General features: G+C 42.5%; 1 protein-coding gene across 1 annotated transcript in view; it reads right to left on the reverse strand.

Moving 5' to 3' along the window:
* FNDC3B (fibronectin type III domain containing 3B) overlaps positions 1-22,722 on the reverse strand; it is a 354,949-nt gene that overhangs the window by 87,339 nt on the left and 244,888 nt on the right. Inside the window, exons 10-14 of the mRNA XM_037908819.2 lie at positions 21,975-22,113; positions 20,752-20,805; positions 7,896-8,020; positions 4,064-4,238; positions 2,913-2,999 (exon numbers count right to left, since the gene is read on the reverse strand). Coding sequence (XP_037764747.1) covers positions 2,913-2,999; positions 4,064-4,238; positions 7,896-8,020; positions 20,752-20,805; positions 21,975-22,113 — 580 coding nt within the window. The remainder of the gene's footprint in view (positions 1-2,912; positions 3,000-4,063; positions 4,239-7,895; positions 8,021-20,751; positions 20,806-21,974; positions 22,114-22,722) is intronic.

The following is a 22,722-nucleotide window of genomic DNA, read 5'->3' on the forward strand; positions in this document are numbered from 1 at the left end:
AATTACAAGCCAGTTAGCCTAACTTAAGTACCAGGCAAATTGGTTGAAACTACAGTAAAGAACAGAATTATGAGACACATAGATGAACACGATTTGTTGGGGAAGAGTCAACATGGCTTTTGTAAAGGGAAATCATGCCTCACCAATCTATTAGAATTCTTTGAGGGGGTCAACAAATATGTGGACAAGGGTGATCCAGTGGATATAGTGTACTTAGGCAAAGTAGGCAGTCATGGGATAAGAGGGAAGGTTCTCTCATGGATTGGTAACTGGTTAGAAGATAGGAAACAAAGGGTAGGAATAAACGGTGAGTTTTCAAAATGAAGCGAGGTAAATAGTGGTGTCCCCCAGGGATCTGTGCTGGGGACAGGGCAATTCAACATAATCAAATGATCTGGGAAAAGGGATAAACAGTGAGGTGGCAAAATTTGCAGATGATACAAAATCACTCAAGATAGTTATGTCCAAAGCAGACAGTGAAGAGTTACAAAGGGATCTCACAAAACTGGGCAACAAAATGGCAGATGAAATGTTGATAAATGCAAAGTAATGCCCATTGGAAAACATAATCTCAACTATACATACAAGTGATGGGGTCTCAATTAGCTGTTACCACTCAAGAAGAGATTGTGGAGTCATTGTGGCTAGTTCTCTGAAAACATCCCCTCAATGTGCAGCGGCAGTCAAAAAAGGTTAACAGAATGTTAGGAACAATTAGGAAAGTGATAGATAATAAGACTGAAAATATCATAATGCCACTATATAAATCTATGGTACACCCACATCTTGAATATAGTGGGCTGATCTGGTTGGTCCATCCCAAAAAAGACCAATAAGGGCAACAAAAGCGGGGTATAGAACAGCTTCTGTATGAGGAGAAATTAAAAAAAACTGGGACTTATCAGCTTGGAAAAGAGATGACTGACAGGGGATATGATAGAGGTCTATAAAACCTTGACTGGTGTGGAGAAAGTGAATAAGGAACTGTTTACTCCTTCATATAACAGAAGAACTAAGGGTCACCCAATTAATAGGCAGCAAGTTTAAAACAAACAGAAGGAAATACTATTTCACAGAACACACAGTCAACCTGAGGAACTCGTTGCCAGAGGATGTTGTGAAGGCCAAGACTATAACAGCGTTCAAAAAAAAGAACTAGATAAGTTCATGGAAGATAGGTCCATCAATGGCTATTAGTCAGGGATGCAACCCTATGCTCTGAGTATCCCTAGCCTCCACTTGCCAGAAGCTAGGAGTGGATGACAGGAGATGGATAGCTCGATGATTGCCTGTTCTGTTCATTCCCTCCGAAGCACCCGGCACTGGCCACTGTCAGAAGACAGGATACTGAGCTAGATGGACCATTGATCTGACCGTTCTTATGTAAGACCAGCCCAGGGCTAAGTATGCTGCCCAGTCTGCTTACGAGGAAGGGACCAACATCAACATTTGTCTCAAACCCATCATGCAGTACTGGGTTGTGTTATCACTGCACTGTCAGTCCAGCCTTGAAAAGCCTAGTTTCAGTATATAAGTAACTTGCTAAACTGAAGCTACAGGGAAAACTACAGCCATCCTTTTTACTTATCTAGGGACAAGCAGCAGCATAAACCATGGTAAACTCAAGAGCACAATATTACAGCAGTTCATCCACAACATCCTAACTCTAAAGTTCATGTAATTTTTAATAGTCTTATGTGACATCGAGAGATATTATGTAAACTTGTCTTTAATGCCTGAAGCAATCCTCTTTGCGCAAAACTTTTTGCTTCATCTTTGACCCACTAACGTTGTAGTGCATGTTTTTGAGATGAAAGAAATTTTACCCTCTTTTGAGTTTACAATATTCATACAAAAATTAAACAGGGCTGTTTTCAGATATTTACTCTGTAAAATAATGGTTATGTGCTGGAAGCCCAGTGGATATGAACTTTAGAGGTAATAGCCTCTTTCCACACAATATGCAGTACTTGCAATAAAAAGTGCATGGAGTGATGCCACCTTGTGGAGAAATGATAAATTTACAGGCATGGGCTTTTCAAAGACCTGACAGCCTGGACTGTTATGTTAGCGAGCAGATATTTAACACTCCTCTTCCATAAAATCAGACATAGTAATCTTGGGCATTTTTACTAGTAAATAACACTCAGCACTTGTATTGTGCTTGACGTCTTCAAAGTACTGTACTTCTGAATTTTGTTATAAGTTAAAAGATATATTTTTATAACTCATAAAAATATATCTTAGGGAGCACGATCACTAGAAGAAGAAAATATAGGACATTAAATATAAACTTGTTAGACAATCAGAAATTCACACTTAATAGATGGGAAACCTTCAGTTTCCATATGTTGGGTGAACCTGTCTCCCTGAGTGTTTTCAGGACCTGTTTCAGTGTTCCTGTCTGGTTTCCAAAAACAGTGTTTCTCTGTCCCAGTTTCTGTAACCAGTGCAGTTTGGCCACCTGAGGGAGTTTCCAACAGCTGAATGAAATGCACCACAAGGACCACTGGAGCCCTAAGTCATGCTGTTACATGTTGACACCTTGCCCTCGGAGGAGGCCTTCCAGCAGTACCCCTGCTGTACAAGCCCTTAACCCAGCACCTCCCCTATGTGCACATAGTGAAATCTACAGGGTAAGCCCTCCACCATTACACTCTGTGGTACAAACGACTGTGTCCTCAATCAGTCTAAGCAATTAACATGTTCTGATGTAAAACATTTTAGCTATAACATTATCATTATTGGAAAAGAGGCCAGTCAAGGAAGGAGACACTTTTTCCACACCTATCAGGTTTTAATCAGAGGAAGGATTTGTGTTTGATAGCTCAGTTTTTCAGTGTTAAGGGGTTCTCATTGTGCAGATCGTTTCAAAATGCCCTGCAACAGAAAAAGGAAAGAAACAAACTTACCCTAAATTTGTATTGTGTGCTTCTTCTGAGATTTTTCACAGTACAGGTTAGCTCTTCTCCAGTGTACTTTGGGTGAAACACACTATCCTAAAATGTTAATCAAGAACAAACCAAGTTTCTATATATTATCATCAGCATGTATAGATGACATTTGTGTCATACAACACAACTACAATTCATCGTGTCAGTATGGAGTCCAAAAGTTTCTCTTGTTTTCTGTAATCTACCATTATCATGGTAATTATTTTCTAAAAGGGTAGAGTAACTAATTGAGCTGAATCATGTGTCATTTTGCTATAAAACAATGTGAGAAAGCAATTTGGTTAACAGTTTAATATATTTAATAGAAATGCAAGTGACAGTCTATTCCAGAAAGCAAGTATCGTACATAGACGTAGGCAGAATGTGGCAGACTGAATTGTTTTAAGGATGAATTACTCCAAATCCTATGACATTTTCCTTGTGGATTTCTAAGTGGGATTCTGCATGACTCTGCATTACAGACTTGTACCTGACTTTGCTAAGTCTACGAGGTCCGTATTGTGATGCGAAGCAGAACATTGTCATCTTAGTTATCCTTTCAGACGTGTGTGACTCAGGCATGAACAGCTGCGTAAGTCATACAACTCATGTATGTACACCTGCAAAAAGTTGAGCACACAACAAGATGTTGAGTGCCCCCATCTCCACCTGACTACAATGGGAGTTGAGGGCACTCAGCACTTCACAGGAGGGCTCAGGTCTTTGCAGGATCGCACCCTTACTCAATGATAAACTGTTTCTAGTGAGTCACCAATGTAACAGAAAGCTGTTTTTTCAAATGGAACTAGGAACACAATTTATTTGGATAACGAAAGCTTGAAAGAAAAAGAGAAAGTTTTTGTTTTGGTGATGCACCCCAGGAAATATCCCCTAAATTCAGACGCTGGCCTTTGCTTTGTATTTAGTATTTTATTTTTATTTTTTTTTAAACTCATCCTTCTTTTGAGGAGACTTCAGTGAGATCTTGTACAGTAACTACGTAAATATCAGAACAGAAATGTACTCAATAATACAGGGCATAGTCTCTTCAGTGGGGTTGTACCTGTACAAGTGAGAAGAGAATTTGGTCCACGCTATCCACTTTATAATAATACTAACACAGAACTTACATTATCTTCCTCCTGAATTTCCAGGGTGTAGGAAATCACTTCTTCTGGTGTACATCCTTCTGCCTTATTCCACTGCAATGTGATCCACGTAACACCTGCTCGAACCAATCTTGGTGCAGAAGGGGTCTGAGGAATATTACCCGATGTGTAGCACACCACTTCCTGGCTGTACCCACTGTACAGGAACACAGAGAAAGAAGATATCACAATTTTTTTTTCCAAACTGCACTGTTTGCATATATTGGTATAGAAATATATTGTTAGAATATATAGGCATATAAATGATATATAATCGCATACAAAAATATTACAGTAAAAGGACATTCAGACTGCAAAGTCAAGCACTCAGAAGTTAGGGAATGCCAGAATTAAGAATGCCTGTGCAACCTTAATTCAGACCCCTTGTCCACATGCATAACAACACAATCTTTAAGGACATGTTTGCATGCATTTATTTCTACAGGACCTCTTGCTCATTCAGTGCACAAAGTAAGGATGGTGCTCTCTGAGTGAGCAGTTAATCAATATTTGTTTTCTCCTCATTGTCCAGTATGTTGCCCTATGACTTACTGCACTCCATCCAAACCCCACACTAAACAGCAAATTATTAATTTCCTCACAGATATTTTTATGGATCTCATCACCATCAGACTGCTTCAAAAACATAAATTAATTTATCTCCCCGGTGAGGTAGGAAGGTATTATTAACCCCGTCTTAAAAATGGGAACTGAAGCACAAGAGTGAATAAAGCTAAAAGTGTCCACTAATTTTGGGTTCAAATCACAGCTCCTATGTACTTCAGTGGGAGTTGTGAGGGCTCAGCACTTCTGCAAATCTAGGGTCACAGAAAAATCAGGAATGCACAGTTATTAGCCACCTATAAAATTCTGGTTTAAATGACTGACTGACTTAGCATCACATAGAAACTCTCTGGCATAAGGCAGAGCTAGAATTCTCCAGAACAACATTTAACTGCCTTAATCATGAGACCAGGGTTCTGTTCTCGCATTCCCATGCTGAATTTGCTACACATCTTCCAATTTCTGCAACAAATGAGGCAGGGATCCTGCAGACAAAAGCCTCATTCACTACACAACCTTGATTCATCCCCAGGATATGGCCCATCCTCTGCAATGAATAAGTCAGGCATTGTGTGGAAAATACAATGTGTGATCATGTAATTAAAGACTGTCTCATAAGGCACATGCACAGGCAACCTTAATTCTAGCATTTCTTAACTTTTGTGTGCTTGATTTTGCACTCTTAAGGGGTTTTCTATTTTTGTGTGCTTTTTAAAAAACTGAGAAAATTGCAAACAGGAGAAAAACCAGAAATTTCTTAATGTGGTCCCATATTGACACAGTTCCTTAGCAGGGTTTGAACCTTTTGATTTAAAATAGACCTCTGCCACTTGAGCTAACAGAGCAACTGTGAGTAGTAGAAGTCTGTTAACCTCTGTGTGGGCCAGCCATTAGAAGAGGATGAGAGACATACTGAAAGAGTAGGTTTCAGAGATATTTGCTGAGAACAGACCTAATGTTAGTACTCAGGAAATGAGGGTTCTCTTCCTGGTCTGGAGGGAAGTGTATTCTGGTAAATATAGACCCTTCTGCTCCTGTCCCCTCATATATCCTTGACAAATCTGTCCCCTTGTTTTCCTGTCCCTCCGGCTTCTATTTTCCTCTTCTCTTGTCCCACTCCCCTTCTGCTCTTGTCCCTACCAGCTTCTGTTCCATGGGTCTGTCCCCTGCTAGCCTGTTCCTCTCCAACCCCCTCTGTTCCTCACCCAGGTCTACACTACAGACCTATATCGGTACAACTACATTGCTCAGAGGTGTGAAAAATCCACACCCCCGAGTGACACAGTTATATTGACCTAACCCCCCCATGTACACAGTGCCACATCGGCAGGAGAGCTTCTCCCATCAACATAGCTACCACCTCTTGGGGAGGGGGATTAACTACGCCGATGGGAGAAGCTCTCCTGTTGGCATAGGAGTGTCTTCATTAAAGCGCTACAGCTGTACTGCTGTAGCCCTGTACGTGAAGATAATCCCTGAATCAGGCTGCTTCCTTTTCCTCCAGGCTACCTGGGTTCCAGCAGGGGGATCAGTTAGAGCCCATGGGAGAGACCGTCTATCTGCTCTCAGTTCCACAGCAGGCTCATGCTAAGGAGCAACTGTAGGAATAGTCCTGCTTAGCCCTGGGATAGAGCATGCTCAGTAGGCTCTCAAGGGTGGAACAGAGCTCTGTGGGGAGTAGAACATGCTCAGTGGAGATGGAATGTTTGGATAATTTTGCAATTAGCCTCTAACAAGCCTCCGTTGAGTAAATGCGTATAACTACTTCTAGACAATTATCGGTGGCTTTTCACGGGGACAGCAAATGGCAATTCTCTGACTCTTGCCCCCTCCCTGCTAAGTTTCAAGCCCTTGCTCCAAAGCATGAAGGCATTAGAGCTTCTCCACTAAAAGAGTTATAATATAAAAGGACTGACCATGAATATAACCGCCCCAACCCTCGGCCCACTCCCACCTCAATAATGTGAGAAAAATTGGGTTTTGGAACGTGTCCAGAAGATTAACAAATCTAGGCTCTGGAAAACCAGGGATGGGGAGGACACATTCCAAAACTGAGCACCCTTCACGGACAATGCTCTGTCAGCAGTCCCCTCTCATTTATATTACACCTCTGCTGACAAGAGAGGGGGTGTTTCACAGAGAAAAGATGATCTCTCGGGGTATGTGCATAAGGGAATCCATGTGCAAACTGTTGAGAAATAAAGGCCAATGATATCTAGAGGAAGAAGACATAGACATTAACAGAGCTGCTTTATTAAACCATATATGGCTAGGAACTGCATTTTCAGGACTTTTAAAATGGCACGATTTTCCTCAGAAAAACACATACGTATCTCTCTGGGTATCTGTATTTTTTCCTTCATTCTTTTATTTCCCTCCTCAGCTAAACATTCCAAGTCACAAAACAATGAAAAGGGACTAATTATTTTTAAAATAAGTATTTTGTAAGCTTCAAAAATTATTTTAGCTTCTTCAGTGCATATCCGCCTTCCTCCAATGAGTTTGTATGTGGCAGCTAAAATCCCCACACAGGAAAACTATTGTGTATACTCTGGCATTCTAGCTGTTGTAGCTTCTTCTGTCCAGTGGTTTCTAGCAGCTCCCTGATCTTTCAAAACCCATTAGCCAGAGCTCCCACCGATTCCCACAGGCCTGAACTTAACTCCAGGTGCGAGGGAATGGAGAATCAGGACCCATCTTGCTAAAATCCCCTTGAGCAGCGTTAGCCCACTCTTGCCCCTATCTGCTATTCCATTTGTTTTACTCTGCTGCTGGCTGAGCCACCTAAGGCTTGCCAAAGGAGGAAGTGAGTACAAACTTTGCTGTAGTGCTGAAAGAAGACAAAGGAACATCACTTTAAACAAAAGTGGATTATTTTCCAAAATCTGTAACTCAACTTCCACAGGCTTGTTGCTTTTTTTGGTTCCCCAAGATCCCTAGTGGGAATTATACATAACAGATGTGTGTTCTTTTGGTATTAGAAACAGGCCACAAAACATCATTTAACACCTCCAAAGGGGTCTATCCTCTTAGATCCATTTCATCAGTCTGAAAACTTCAAGTCAGTTCCCTGTGAGGTGAGTGAAAGTTCTCAGAGGATCTATTCTAAGTGCACTATTTGTAGAGCAATAAAACTTTAGCCATTTAATAGGGAGCCCAAAGGGGAAAAAAACTAGCAGCCTCTCAGTAGATACTGTCATTTAGAATGCCTTTGCCATGGCAGAGATAACATCGATAAGAAGTAACTTACCTAGTGCCTATGTCATTCTGAGCTGCTAATCTGAAGGTATAGCCCACAGCTGGACAAAGCTTAGTCAATTTGCAATGCTTTTGGCTCCCGAAGTAACATTCTCTGAAACCACTGTTTCTTTTTCCCTAGAAAGAAAATGATCCATAATTGTTTCTTCTCTAAACAAACCTAATGAAATAAATCCAGACATATTTTATTGATCATTTTATTGCTTACTTTCTTAAATGACCAATTATTGACATTAGGGTTAAACACCTTTGCACAAATTAGCACCAGCAATATAAAAGAGGTCTAAACAATTTAAGCCATGGCAGCTTCATTTTAAATAAGTTTCTAGTGTGTATCGTATTCAGTCTGTAATCAGATTCCCACAGGGCTTCAGTCTTACTCTCGTGACACAGCTCTTCCAGTTCTGTCGCATCACTTATAGCGAATCCATCTACTTCAGTAACTCTTCCATTTATCCTATTTATGAATCAAAATCAGTATGAATACAAACCCAATTAGAGGTGAGATTTTCCCACAAGTCGGTGCCACCTCTCAGCCTGGCTAAAGAACTACACAGAGCCTGCAGCTACCAGTCCTTGTAGATGCCACCTTCTGACCTCAACTACAATTTTAATCCCCATTCTAGATCCTAATTTCTTCCCCACAAGGGGGCTCTCACTCCTCATGTTCTAGAACAGAGGTGGGCAAACTACTGTGCCCATGGGCCCGTCCTGCCTGGCCCTTGAGCTCCCGGCCGGGGAGGCTAGCCTCCGGCCCCTCCCCTGCAGCCTCAGTTCGCCATGCAGCTAGCGCTCTGGGTGGCGGGGCTGCGAGCTCCTGCTGGGCAGCGCCGCTGCATGGCTGGCTCCGGCCAGGCAGTGTGGCTGCCAGTTCTGCTGCTCTGAGCAGCATGGTAAGGGGACAGGGAGCAAGGGGGTTGGACAAAGGGCAGGGGGTAGTTGGATGGGGCAGAGGTTTGGGGGGCGGGGGGCAGTCAGGGGACAGGGAACAGGGTGGGTTGGATAGGTGTGGGAGTCCCGGGAGGCCTGTTAGGGGGCGGAGGTGTGGATAGGGGTTGGAGCAGTCAGGGGATGGGGGGGATTGGATAGGGGGTGGGGTCCCGGAGGGGGCACTCAGGGGACAAGGAGTAGGGAGAGTTGGATGGGTGGGAGGTTCGGAGGGGGGCAGTCAGGAGGCGGGAAGTGGGAGGAGGTGGACAGGGGGCGGTGGCCAGGCTGTTTGGGGAGGCACAGCCTTCCCTACCCGGCCCTCCATACAGTTTCGGAACTCCGATGTGGACCTCAGGCCAAAAAGTTTGCCCACCCCTGGTCTAAAAGGTGCAACATACGAGCAATATTCTACAGAGGGTCCGACCTTTGGCTCCACAGCACAAAGCACTCTTTACTGCCACCCTAAAGGTGCAGCGAAGTCTTCGCCCACCAGAGAGGAATATTTGGGTGGTGCAAAGCTGATATAAGAACAAGTGGCATGCCATGGATAGGAAGGGTGTTTATTAGGGATTGGAGAGGTGACGCAAGGCAGACAACATACTCAGCTGTTGCAGTGCCTAGCTGCTGGAGGTATAATTTAGAGCACCTTTGAAGCTGCTCTAAGTAATGCTGGGAGTCATTTCAGGCCTCAACTTACCCAGGCTTGGAGGAACAGCAAAGGGGCATAAGAGACCCTTTTCCCCCCACGTCTTCCCTCAGCTGCATCAAGGGTAAACTCAGTGCAACTAAGGATTGAGTCTATGGTTTCCAGAAGCCTTTCCCTCCCCCATCCCCTTTTTAATGAATAATTACCAATCCAATCCCACTCTTTAAATACTTCATTCAGTGAAAGAACTGAGCTCAGCTTTACACAAATATATTTCCTCGATATCCTGGACTTTCCTATTGTAAGCAACTTTGTTTGCACATCTGGTAACAATCTCCTTGGAAATCACTTAGGTTCTGAATTTAAAGGGGATCTGAAAAAGAGACTGCTTAAACCTCAAGTAATGTGATTGGTCTGTAGTGCAGTGGCTTTGAGAGGACTTTTAGCTCTTCAGTCTATGAAATATTAATGTAAAATTCATTGAGAATAAGGTTCTGAAGCAGCAGGACACGAGAACAGAGCACAGTCTCCTCTCCCAGGGAAGGAACAGTCATGCTATTGCCCTAAAATTGACCCACGAGCAAACGTAATCCTAATTTCTGCAATCTCTTCTAATGTGAAAATCCCATTATACAGCTAGTTATTTCTGTCACCCTTCTCTGGGCCTTTTTAACTTTGTCTTCTATCTGGGTAAAATTCACACTGTGCGGAGGGCGAATACAAGACCTGTGCGTTTCATGTACTGAATGCTGGGTAATAACATGAGAGGCCTCCATGTTTCTAAAATTAAACTGGCTCTTTATTGAAGAGAACTATTTACAGAGATGCTGCAACTGCACCAAGCAAGTAAGCCACCTGCAAACAGACTGACCTCCCGGTGCTTCCTCAAAACTCTTCCTCCTACAACCTGTGTTCCCCTTTCTCCAAGTGTCATGCAGGTTGCACCACTAAATCCTAGTTTGAGGGTTTCAATGACACCTAAGTGGTGAATAAATCTTGTGCTGGCCCCTCGGCAAAGAGGAGAATTTCACTCTTTCCTTCAGACTGCAACATGGAGAAAAAAGCATAAGAGACGGAAAGGACCAGAAAAGAAATTTCTTCCCCAGGCACAAAGCCTGAATAGATGAGTTTGGTGCAGGGGCTTCTCATGAAATCCTCCCCCAGCAAGCCAAAGCAGTAGAAGGTGTGAATGGCTGCTGTCTCCAGCTGCAGCTTCGTTAGCCCTTCCCCCCATTCCTTCCTCAGTCCAAGATTCAATCACTGGAGTCAGATTTCAGAGTAGCAGCCGAGCTAGTCTGTGTCCTCAAAAAGAAAAGGAGTACTAACAAATTTATTTGAGCATAAGCTTTCGTGAGCTGCAGCTCACTTCATCGGATGCACTCATTGGAGTGTAGCCCATGCAGGGTGCTCACATCAGTGTATTGGTGGAGCTTAAGCCTCTGGCACACTGGTGAGTCATACACAGAGTTCCCCAAATTGTGCCTCTCTCCCCCACACAATGAAATTCCATCAAATGAATGATGGACTTGTCTACACTGGCAAGCTTCTGCGCAGCGCTGCAAAAAAACCCACCTCGATGAGAGTCATAAGGCTATTTGCTCAGAGGCTCCAGCGCTCTATTGCTTTCTGCGCTGTATTTGGCCTCCGGAGCTGTCCCATAATAGTGACCACTCTGCTCATTGTTTTGAACTTGGCTGCCCCTCCCCTTTCAAAGCACCGTTTCTGAGGGCCCTTGCACGCTGTGCTGATCTGCTCTGGGGCACAAAGCAAACCGTTAATGTGGAATGCTCCTGCTGTGGAACCTGTGTGAGTGAGTGACAGATTGCTGTGCAGAGAGCCCGGGGGGTGGGGGTGGCGGGGGGCTGATGTCCGGGTTTCCCCCTCCCCCTGCCTCAGGACTGGTTGCTTCCTGCCACTGTCTGAACACACTCTCTGTCCCTCAAAACACACTGTCTCTCTCCCCACCTCCATAAACACACACACACACACACTCCTCCCTCCCCCCCCCCCCCCCGCTCACTTCAGTTGAAAAGCAGCTGGCAATGTGGTAGGATGCCCATGGAACAATGGGATTGGGAAACCTGCATCATGTGATGCTGTGCCTGCCCCACGAGGCATTGCAAACCCTTCCCAAAGCACCCTGCAGCCAGTTGCACTGTGGGATAGCTATCACAATGCACTGCTGTCTTTGTCAATGTGGATGTTCTCCAGCGTCACAAGCAGCAACAGCGGTTTAAGTCCAGCATTTTAATAAAAGTGGTATAACTTGTGGCGCAGAAACTTGCCAGTGTAGACATACCCTATGTCTAGAGGCCTCTGCAGTTGTGGAAGAAGGGCCAGGATCTTCCCCTGGAGGGAGTGGGACCTGTAATTTTGTTAGCATCAGAGTGTTCTGTCCAAGGATTCTACAAACTGATAACACTTCTGTAACTATTGAACCAAACTACCTTAGTGTAACTGACACTGATCCTGCAAGGATCATTTACATACTGTAGTCACCCGAAAGAAGTGAAATGGCTGCACATATTAACCTTGCACAATACGTTAAAAGCAACCAATTTATTCCCAGAAAGATGTTTGCAGAGCTCAAATGGGCACAATCACAGAAAGATGATTCCAGGAGCATCTTTCATATACTTTAGGTGACTGCATTTCCATAGCAATGATAGTGGACCCAGTTCTCCACTCCATGTGGCAGTAAAACACTTCTATTTTGATCGGATAGCACTTTGCACTCATCAGGCACATATACACACTATATGCATTATGCACAGTGCAGTGCCCTGGAGAATCAGGCTCTGTTTTGTAACGGCTACAGAAGCACATGAAAGGGCCTATGTCACAACTCTGAACTTCTAGTTCCTGAGAACGCAACAAGGAGAGTGTAGCACATCTAGAAAGTATATGTATAAAAGCTCAGAACAATCATGCAGACCTCCTGTGATGCACAGAACTTGAGAGTCACATGAGGGATGTTCAACACATTGACAAACACCCCTATCTTACTTTTAGTCATACAGTACCATTCTCCATTTGCTCAAGAACTCAGTTTAGTGCACAATCTATTAAGACATTTCCCAGCTGCCCTTGTTGTAATTCCGCTACACAGCTCAGCTAAATTAAGGAAACAACACTTTAGGATTTCAGAGTAGCAGCCGTGTTAGTCTGTATCCACAAAAAGAAAAGGAGTACTTGTGGCACCTTAGAGACTAACAAATTTATTTGAGCATAAGCTTTCATGAGCTACAGCTCACTTCATCAGATGCACACAGTGGAAAATATAGTGGGGAGATTTTATATACACAGAGAACATGAAACAATGGGTGTTACCATTCAGACTGTAACAAGAGTGATCAGGAAAGGTGAGCTATTACCGGCAGGAGAGCGGGGATGGGGGAGGGGAGGAACCTTTTGTAGTGATAATCAAGGTGGGCCATTTCCAGCACTTGACAAGAACAGTAGGGGGAGAAATAAACAAGGGCAAACAGTCTTACTTTGTGTAATGACCCATCCACTCCCAGTCTTTATTCAAGCCTAAGTTAATTGTATCCAGTTTGCAAATTAATTCGAATTCAGGATTTGTGACTCTTATCTAAACTGATGCTTATTTAAAAGATACTTATAGCTAGAAGTAGTTTATGACATATTAAAATCAGTTGACAAACAGTTATTGGACAGAAAACATCTTGGAGAAAGAATGGTAGGCGACGCTTCGCAGTTCAGGGGCAGCATGTCTCAGTATCTAGGTTACACAAAATCTATCCACCACACCCACTGTATTAACAAAAAGAAAAGGAGTACTTGTGTCACCCTAGAGACTAACAAAATAGCTCACCTTTCTTGATCACTCTTGTTACAGTCTGTATGGTAACACCCATTGTTTCATGTTCTCTGTGTATATAAAATCTCCCCACTGTATTTTCCACTGTATGCATCCGATGAAGTGAGCTGTAGCTCAAGAAAGCTTATGCTCAAATAAATTTGTTAGTCTCTAAGGTGCCACAAGTACTCCTTTTCTTTTTGCAGATACAGACTAACACGGCTGCTACTCTGAAACCTGTATTAACAAAGTGCAAGTTAGTAAGTGCCAGGTTATTAAGAGAAGGTCTTCTTTTTAAGAAACACACTTCTGCAGACTCAGATCCTTTTAATGATGATTTTATTGTACAACCCTTTAAAAACTTTCCTGATTCTACTACATCTGATGCATTTGCAGCAGTGGTTTTTGTTCCTCTTCTTTTTTGTTTGAACCTCAAGTTTATTTGATTATTTTTCTTTGATTATTAGTTTATAATGATTATTTATCTGGCAGACAAATGCGGACCTGAATGAAAATTCTGCCTTTGCTCCCCTCACTAAAAAAACCTCTTGTAGATTCGCGTGAGCGAATGATGAGTGGATTTATTAAGACATACAGTAAGGGGAGTCCTGGCTGAAAATGAAGCTGTCACGGGTGGTTCTGACACAGCAGTATAAATGGTAATTTCTGAATGAGAAGCAAAGGGTCATCTCCAAAGAATTCCAGCATATTATATCATGCAACTATAATTTTCATAAAGTTTGGTCAAACCTTTGCAATTGTGCAATCTCTTCCCCAACCTCCCCTTCCTCCCCGCCCCCAAAAACCCTCAGCATACAGTAGATGACAATGTTCAACTTTATAACAACATAAATCTGTTAATGTATAAATTTGCTGGCAGAGCTGGTATTGCACATGATGATGACCTAGTCCACGTTTATTGGTATTTACAATTACTCAGACTGCTAGCATTTCAGATTCTGTTGGCACTAATTGGAGAGGCTGGCTGATATTTCTAATGATCCTGGCATTAACAGCCTGGAAATAGTCCTTTTTTGAGATTTATGAAAGCTTTAATGCTGGCATAATTTTGGAGAACAATGGACAAGCTGGCACTGGCTGCTGTCCAGGAGTCTTACAATACTCCCAGAACCCCACCTCTTATCCTTCAAATATTTAGCTTCCAAGTTTTAATCTTATAAAGTTTCATAAATTACTTTCCACACACCTCATCGTTTCCTCAAACACATAGCTTCAGAGGGAGGAAAGACATGCCCTGTGACCCATTCACTATTCCTTCTTTCTCCAGTCCTAAATTCCAAGATGCCAATTCCACTCCTGATCTTTCCAATAGCAAATATCTGCTGCAGTGAGAGTCAAGGCCTGCTCCATGAAACTGGAACAATGCAGCTCCACCAGTCTGGTAGAAGTTGCAAATTAATTATAATAGAGAGTAACTGCAACCAGCTGAGTGGTTTCCAGAAGGAAATTAAAGTTTTTGTCTCTCTATATTGTAAAGGACCTTTAAAAAAAAAAAGCAGGAATGCCTTTGTATGTTCTATTATTAATCTCAGCCCAGTCATCATTTACCTTAGGTTCAGTGCAGGGGTGGGCAAACTTTTTGGCCCGAGGGCCACATCTGGGTATGGAAATTGTATGGCAGGCCATCAATGCTCATGAAATTGGTGTTGGGGTGCGGGAGGGGGTGAGGGCTTTGGCTGGGGGTCCGGGCTCCGGGGTGGGGCCAGAAATGAGGAGTTCAGGGTGTGGGAGGGGACTCCAGGATGGGGTGGTTGGGTGCGGGGTGGTTGGATGAGGGCTCCAGCTGGGGGTGAGGGCCCTGGGGTGGGGCTGGGGATGAGGGGTTTGGGGTGTAGGAGGGTGCTCCGGGCTGGGACCGAGGGGTATGGAGGGCAGGAGGGGGATCAGGGCTAGGGTAGGGGGTAGGAGTTGTGGGGGGGTGGGAGGAGGCTCTGTGCAGCGTTTACCTCAAGCAGCTCCAGGAAGCAGTGGCATGTCCCCCCTCTGGCTCCTACGTGGAGGCACGGCCAGGTGGCTCTGGTGCGTCCTTCTCCATTGGCAGGCACCTCCCCTGCAGCTCCCATTGGCCGTGGTTCCTGGCCAATAGGAGCTGCGGGGGAGGCGTTTGGGGTGGGAGCAGCTTGCGGACCAGAGCCCCCTGGCTGCCCCTACACGTAGGAGCCAGAGAGGGGTCATGCTGCTGCTTCCAGGAGCCGCGCGGAGCGCCCCCAACCCTGTTCCCTGGCTGGAGCGCCAGACCAGGCCAACCCCCAGACCCTGCTCCCCAGCGGGAGCTCGACGGCAGGATTAAAATGGCTGGTGGGCCGTAGTTTGCCCACCCCGGTTTAGTCAGTGTCTGTTCAAAAGGGGGATAAGGGAAAATCTGAGCCACAAGGAGCAGTTTTCACAAATGGCTCGTTCACTGCCATGCTTATTATTGCTGACCTCATATCGCAGGGTGCCCATCTGAATTCCAAAAGAGTTGAAAAGAGGGCCCAGTTCTGATCCTTTCAAAGGCAAGGGGTGTTTTTCTATTAAGCAGGATTGGGTATATAGCAGTAAGCATTAAGTTGGAGCAGTACTTAGTAAGATGCACAGATTTTATTGTTAAAGACCAGGCACTATTAAACCTTCAGCTATTTTAGGAAAACCATTTTTTACTAGTCAGACTCTGACACCTTTACAGGTCTAGGAGCTCATATGAAAAAGAAAAGAAAGGTGCCACTCTAATCTTTGTCATTCTTTACCATTTTCAAATTCTACTAAACAAACAAGCAAACCAACAAACATTAAAGCCAGCCTAATCCAAATAGGAAAACAACAACAACCCCCACCCCCTCACCCCGATTCCTAGTATGGATTGCAGTGGGGAATGTGTTGATGTTCTTAGTCTTCAGTTTCTTCTTGCCATATTGGTAGCAGATCCTGCAGCTTACGAAAACCCTTCAAATCCCTCATTTGGGGAAAAGAAGAAGAAACCAGGATAAAACTGGCATATAGAAATATTGAGGAAAGTAATAACGCTCCTGCTATGTGACTAGGATGGGACACCCCTTGACTTCACTATCTGAGAGCACAACTCAGTAAGTCTCACCACCTTTCTAGCAAGAAAGCAATATCTGCAATTCCGTTAAAGTAGCAAATGCCAATTTATTTGTGCTGTGATCTAAAACTAGTGATCCCAAAGGGTTAGTGAGGATTTTGGAAATCCCCACAAGAAGATGCAGGAAACCAGATAATAAAAACCACACCCCGCTAGGTCAATTCAAGTCTCTTCGTCTAATAAAACCTGTATCCCTTGAGAAGAAACAGTTTTAGAAGAGAATATTAACCCTATACCTCTTACACAGGCTCTCAGGTACCACCCTCATGTGCCTGGTACAGATAAAAACTGTCCAGAATCCAAGCTGGATCCTGTCCCAAATCACCCACTTATATGAAGCATTAGGCTGCATGACTGGGCCTTCTGGATAGTAACTGTCACATTTATTCTCTGTCCTACTGAGAAAATAAAATGATAACACACAGTACATGTAATGATCTGCTCTTTTTGGAAGACAAGAAAATCTGACAGAATGTTCTTTGGATAGCTACTTGAGTCACTTCTGGAGAGCCTTGGGAATGTGGTATGTACACCCCACACAAGGGCAGTTCTGTAGTCCTGCAGAATGCATTGTTCGTGTGCTATGTCCTGATGAAGTGCTAATGACCAGCTGTAATCTTTAAATAAGCACAACCCTGGAAGTTTCAGTGACCGTGGCCATCAATGGATTTAAAGTGCAGTCCTCTTGCTGCATTTTAGGGTACTGCCTAGTCCCTTGACTGGCCAGTGGCATATCCCTTCTGCAGTTTATTTTTAAATTTGAAAATGGTGCTATCTGCATTTCTGGAAGCATTTTAAATGCTCACAGTCTAACCAAAGACAGCTTGTAAAACAGTAAGATATTGCTTCAGACAGAGTTTAACATTAGACACACCCCAAGGTTTGAAACATACCACAGAGTGATAGCACCTGTTACTGGTTGCTGTTATGAAGTGTTAATAAGCTGCTAAAAAACCCATCCCTAGTGTGAACAGATTGCATGCTTTGTTCAGAGGTGGTTCTGTGGCAGTGGCAGTCCCATTCTTTTTCCAGGGGGAATGTGCCAGTTTGCATGAATTTTGGCCCGGTGCCTTCCCTTGATCAGTTTTATTGCTCTCTGGTTTTCACAATGCCAATTTTGTTTCTGTAGCGTGAGCTTTTATTCTTCCAGGAGTAGGTCTGATACTCTGTATTGCACTTCCCATGTTCAGAGGGCTTTTCACGGGGAACTCTCACGCCATCCCTCATTATGAAGGGGTGTAATTTTTTGAAGGCAGATTACCATTCTCAGGGTGGGTTTCTAATTGTATTTATCTGATAGATTTCTCATTCTCCATTCATGCAACGTTCCTTCTGCTTTACAGACACAATTTAATTTCCTTCTCATCACTGATTTTCCTGTGTTTATATTTTATTCTGTGCCCTGTAGCTAATGAATGTTGCTCTAGCTGAGACCTGGCTAAGCCTTTGCTGTTGCCTGGCAAACGTTCTCCTCTTCCCCTATGTATTTGTGTCTTGATTTCACTGAGATACAGTACAGCATTGTAACAGAAAGTCTGTGCTTTCTCTTACATGCATTTGGCATAACTATGTGAGAGGGTATAGAATACTGAATGTGCGCTCTGCTATGTACTTGGATGCCATAACTTGTGTAGTGAAATATGTACGTAAGTATACAGAGACATCAGAACTGCTGAAACGAAGGAGTCAATATCTTGCCTTCCGGAATACATTTCTTTCAGATGGAAAAACAAGATCCTGCAGAGACAACTGTCCTCTTCCACATCACCTTCTGTACTCTGGACCATAATCTACTTTCAGGTCATACATCAATTCAGCAGTCCATTTCTGTCTGCTAATATTATTTTTTTTGTCAATACACTTCAATCTATGCATTAGCTTTCTGACAACTAGGGTACTGCAACAGCCATCTTGTTTACTCCCCACTTCCAGTAGCTCTATATTTTAATCCACTCAGAGTCATGTCAAACCATTATGAGGCATGCCAAATTAATTTATTGTGTGCATTATTCTCTCATGTTCACTGGCTGAGGATCCACTCATGGATCCAACTTCAATGTTATTACTAGGGAAGAAATGTAATCTAGTAAACTAGACCAAAGGTCTGGGAGCCAGGACTCAGCTGAAACACTGTGTTGATTGGAGCAAGTTACTTGAGACTCTCTGTACCTTAACTTACACTTCTGCAGAAGAGTAGTAGTATTACACACTTTTAAAAGATAAAAATGCTGTGTAAATGCAAAGTATTCTTCTTCTTCTTTGTCAAAACCCTTTCTATGTTATTATTTAAGAGCTCTGTAACAGCGAGAATGTTTTTATTGACTTCTATGGGCTCTGGATCAGGCTCTAAGGCAGATGATGCAATTTACACCCTAACCAGGTATTCACATTCTATTAATGGTATGCTATCGGTTTCTGCTCTCTTTCATTCTCTTTTTGCATGTTTTAGAAATATCCCATATTTTGGCACCTCACCCTGGTTTGGTGATAGTCTCCCACTGAAGCGAAGAGGAGTTCTGCATGAGAAAGGTTGGCACTATTTGGATCCGTTTGCAGAAGGTGTGATGTCTTGCAGGACTTATGCCTCTGATTATCCTGGCCTAGATCTTTTTGGTTCTCCTGACTTGTTTTCTGCTTTATTCTCATTTTCATTTTCTGCTCTGCCTTCCCTGGATTATGGTGCATGAATGTGTGTCTGATGCTGAACAAGTAATATATGAGAATAATCAATAGAAGGATTTTTTCCCCCCACTGAACTCTTCTCCAGCTTGCATTTTATTTTATATTTTATTTTATTTTTAATGGTTGCTAACCTTTCCTTCCATTGTGCACTGTGGGCAGTGAGCCATTCTGCAGCTATTGTTTAATTTATTTAGTTCAGTGGGTTTCTCTTCATTCGGGGCATACTTGCTGTGATATTGCATAGAATGAATGTTTGTATAATGTGTGCTTCCAGATGTCAGACGTAGTATAATAATCTGGGAATATGTCAGTAGCCAGCAATTGAAGACTGCTCACAAAATAATATCCTTATATAAGGCAGGTAGATGTTTTTCACACAGCATAACTAAACAACTCCTTCCAGACCTCCCATTCCTGCTTTTGGCACCTCATTTCATGCTGGCCCCAAGCCTGGAAGCCCCTCTGTGATCCCACTGTGATTCTGTCCTCACATCTGTAAAGTCTCCTTTCAATACACACTTATTCCATGAAGATTATATTCCCTAGACCTCCCCTTGGAAAAGTGGTGCCAAAATAGTACTGGCATAATGGAAGAAAACAAGAGGCATGCTCAACAACTCTGCTCCATCAGCTGCTTTTTTCACTGCCCCCCCACCCCACCCCACGGATATATTGTCTACTTAAAATATAAGCTCTTTGGGACACAGACCTCATCTTCTTTTTATAGTCTCTGTAAAGCACCCAACAGCATGGCCACTATATAAATGATAACAGGTTTCAGAGTAACAGCCGTGTTAGTCTGTATTCGCAAAAAGAAAAGGAGTACTTGTGGCACCTTAGAGATTAACCAATTTATTTGAGCATAAGCTTTCGTGAGCTACAGCTCACTTCATCGGATGCATACTGTGGAAAATACAGAAGATGTTTGTGTGTATAAAAACAAATCATGAAAAAATGGGTGTTTATCACTACAAAAGGTTTTCTCTCCCCCCACCCCACTCTCCTGGGGTATTATAAGCTATTACCAGCAGGAGAGTGGGGTGGGAGGAGAGAAAACCTTTTGTAGTGATAAACACCCATTTTTTCATGATCTGTTTGTATAAAAACATCCTCACTGCATTTTCCGCTTTTATGCATCCGATGAAGTGAGCTGTAGCTCACGAAAGCTTATGCTCAAATAAATTGGTTAGTCTAAGATGCCACAAGTACTCCTTTTCTTTATATAAATGATACTATTAATTTGAAGTCAATAGGAATTTTCTATGAGAAAGGATTGCAGGATCAGATTCTAAGCTCTTTGGGGCAGGGATTGTGTTTTTGTTGTGTGTCTGACCCCTAGCAGAGCAGGGTCCTGGTCCGTGACTGGGGCTCCTAGACACTACTGTATTATAAATAAATTAATTAATAAACTGATTGCACCAAACACCTGATCAGGAAATAAATGAACGTTTAAGGTGCAAAATCAAAATGCTACACACAAGAACACGTACGGAAAATCAACTTCCCCCATCTTTCCTTTCTATTGAATGCCATCAGGAGTTCATTTTTCTATGGTTTGCTTCTCCAGTGTTTGATTCTTTTTCTTTAGACAACACATCCATCAAATCAGAATGTTATTTAATAAGTAATTTCATTTTTTGATGTTTCTGTAACTAGTTACCACTCACCTCATCCCACTCTAGCAGGTAGCTGGTGATTTTTGAACCGTTGTCAATGGGTGCCTATAAACAAAACAAACAAACAAAACATGAGATCTTGGAAAGACGTTTACAAACACATTTCCTTCCCCCAGCCAAATGGCTACGTTTTAAAATGAAACCAGAGATCTTGTTTTGCACACAGCTTGGCAAACATTTTAGTGGATAATAACAGGATGAAAGTAATTAAGTACCTTTTAAAAAGTAAGTAATTTTAGTGTTGGTGAAAGGTACTACATTAAGAGATCACAAATATGATGTCTTTAAAAAACCAAAAACCAAACTTACAGCATGGGCAGCAGCAATGCAAGCTGTCATACTATCTGGCCATTATGCCTCACCTGGAGGGACCAGATCTCGGGGTTTGAGGGCTGTCCAGATGCCACGTTCTATTTAATCATTGAGAATGCCAACAGAGTGCTCAGTAGTGCCACCTGTCTACCAGGAAGTGAACTGAAATTGGCAAAATTATGGGTAGGCTTGGAAGGATTAGATTTTTATTGGTAAATGTTGGCAAATGCCGATTTCACTCTACACACACAAACCGACAAAAATATTTCCATGGATAATAATCAAAATACACAGATCAGCAAAGTAAGAAAAACGCTGCTTGAGAACTTATTAGTCATTCAGGATATTTACTTTGTATATTTTGACGTGATGTTGACAATTTGTATTTTAACAATTATATAGTTTTAACTTTTTGAATCTCAACATGTATTGTCATAAAATAATTATTGTCTGGTCGTCCTCCCCTCCAATTTTCCTTCAACTGTGAACAGTTAAATCAATAAAAATACAAAATGCTTAAAAATAAACACTGATAATGTCCATCAAAATTAAAATAAATAAATAAATAAAATTTAATTCTGCCAACCCTAATTATAGATCATCAAACAGACATCATATGGTAACCAAATACCATCACTAGTCAACAAAGTTTGGATTTAGAACTGGCAAAAGGTTTCAAATCTTATTTCCAAACCTCTAATACATGCAGTTCCCCAATATATGTAATTTTTGAATATTATTTTAGGATATCTCAAACAATGCAATGAAATATTTTAAAACACATATTCCCCCAGTGGAAATCAACAGAATCACAGCACTAAATAATTTAAAATGGTTACGTGATTATAGGTAACTGTATTTCACTTTGTTTTTCTAGGTTTCAGACACTTTATGTCACTTACCTTCCATTGTAAGGTTAGAGAACTTTTGGTCCTGTGCGAGGATTTGGGTGGAAAAGGACATTCTGGAGCACAGCTGTGAGTGGTGAAGCTAATTGGTTCTGAACAGGATCCCTTTACTGAATTGTACACTGCATATACCCTGAAAATGAACACATATGAATTTATGAATTTGCTGACAATTAAAAAAGGAGCTTTGCATTTTCTCAACCACAGCATTTCACTAGCAAAGAATTCATACTGCCAAACTGCCATGATTTTTCACATCCCAGCTCTCCCTTGTATATTTTATTCAGTATGAGTGTTCAGAATAATTCACAGCAGAAGGTATGTATTATAGTGCTAGTCTAACTACTTCCACAAACTAATCTTTCCATTGGTGGAAGTTTCCGCCACCATTTTTCTTGACTACTGCAAATATTTGGCCCACTATGCTAGAATCTTCTTGAGGATATAGCAAGAGAGGGCTCAGAAACATGGGGTGAACTTTATTAACCCATTTGCTGCTGAACTGGCATTCAACTCTCATTCAGCAATGTTAATTTAAGTGCAGTATCCATAAGAATGTGCAGTTTGCCTCTTATAGCTGGTTGTCAGTAGAGTTTGTAGATCCTGCACTAATATGCACAGATCCTGGGTTCAAGATTTGCTGTGTGTTGTGTACTTGGGAGGAGGAAGTTTACACAGTGGTCAAACACATTTCCTTCAAACAAGCTACAGCTGAACATCAGCTTAACTTCAGTACCTGGAA

This window comes from Chelonia mydas, chromosome 9, assembly GCF_015237465.2.
Source record: "Chelonia mydas isolate rCheMyd1 chromosome 9, rCheMyd1.pri.v2, whole genome shotgun sequence".
In the NCBI taxonomy this organism is placed as follows: domain Eukaryota; kingdom Metazoa; phylum Chordata; order Testudines; family Cheloniidae; genus Chelonia; species Chelonia mydas.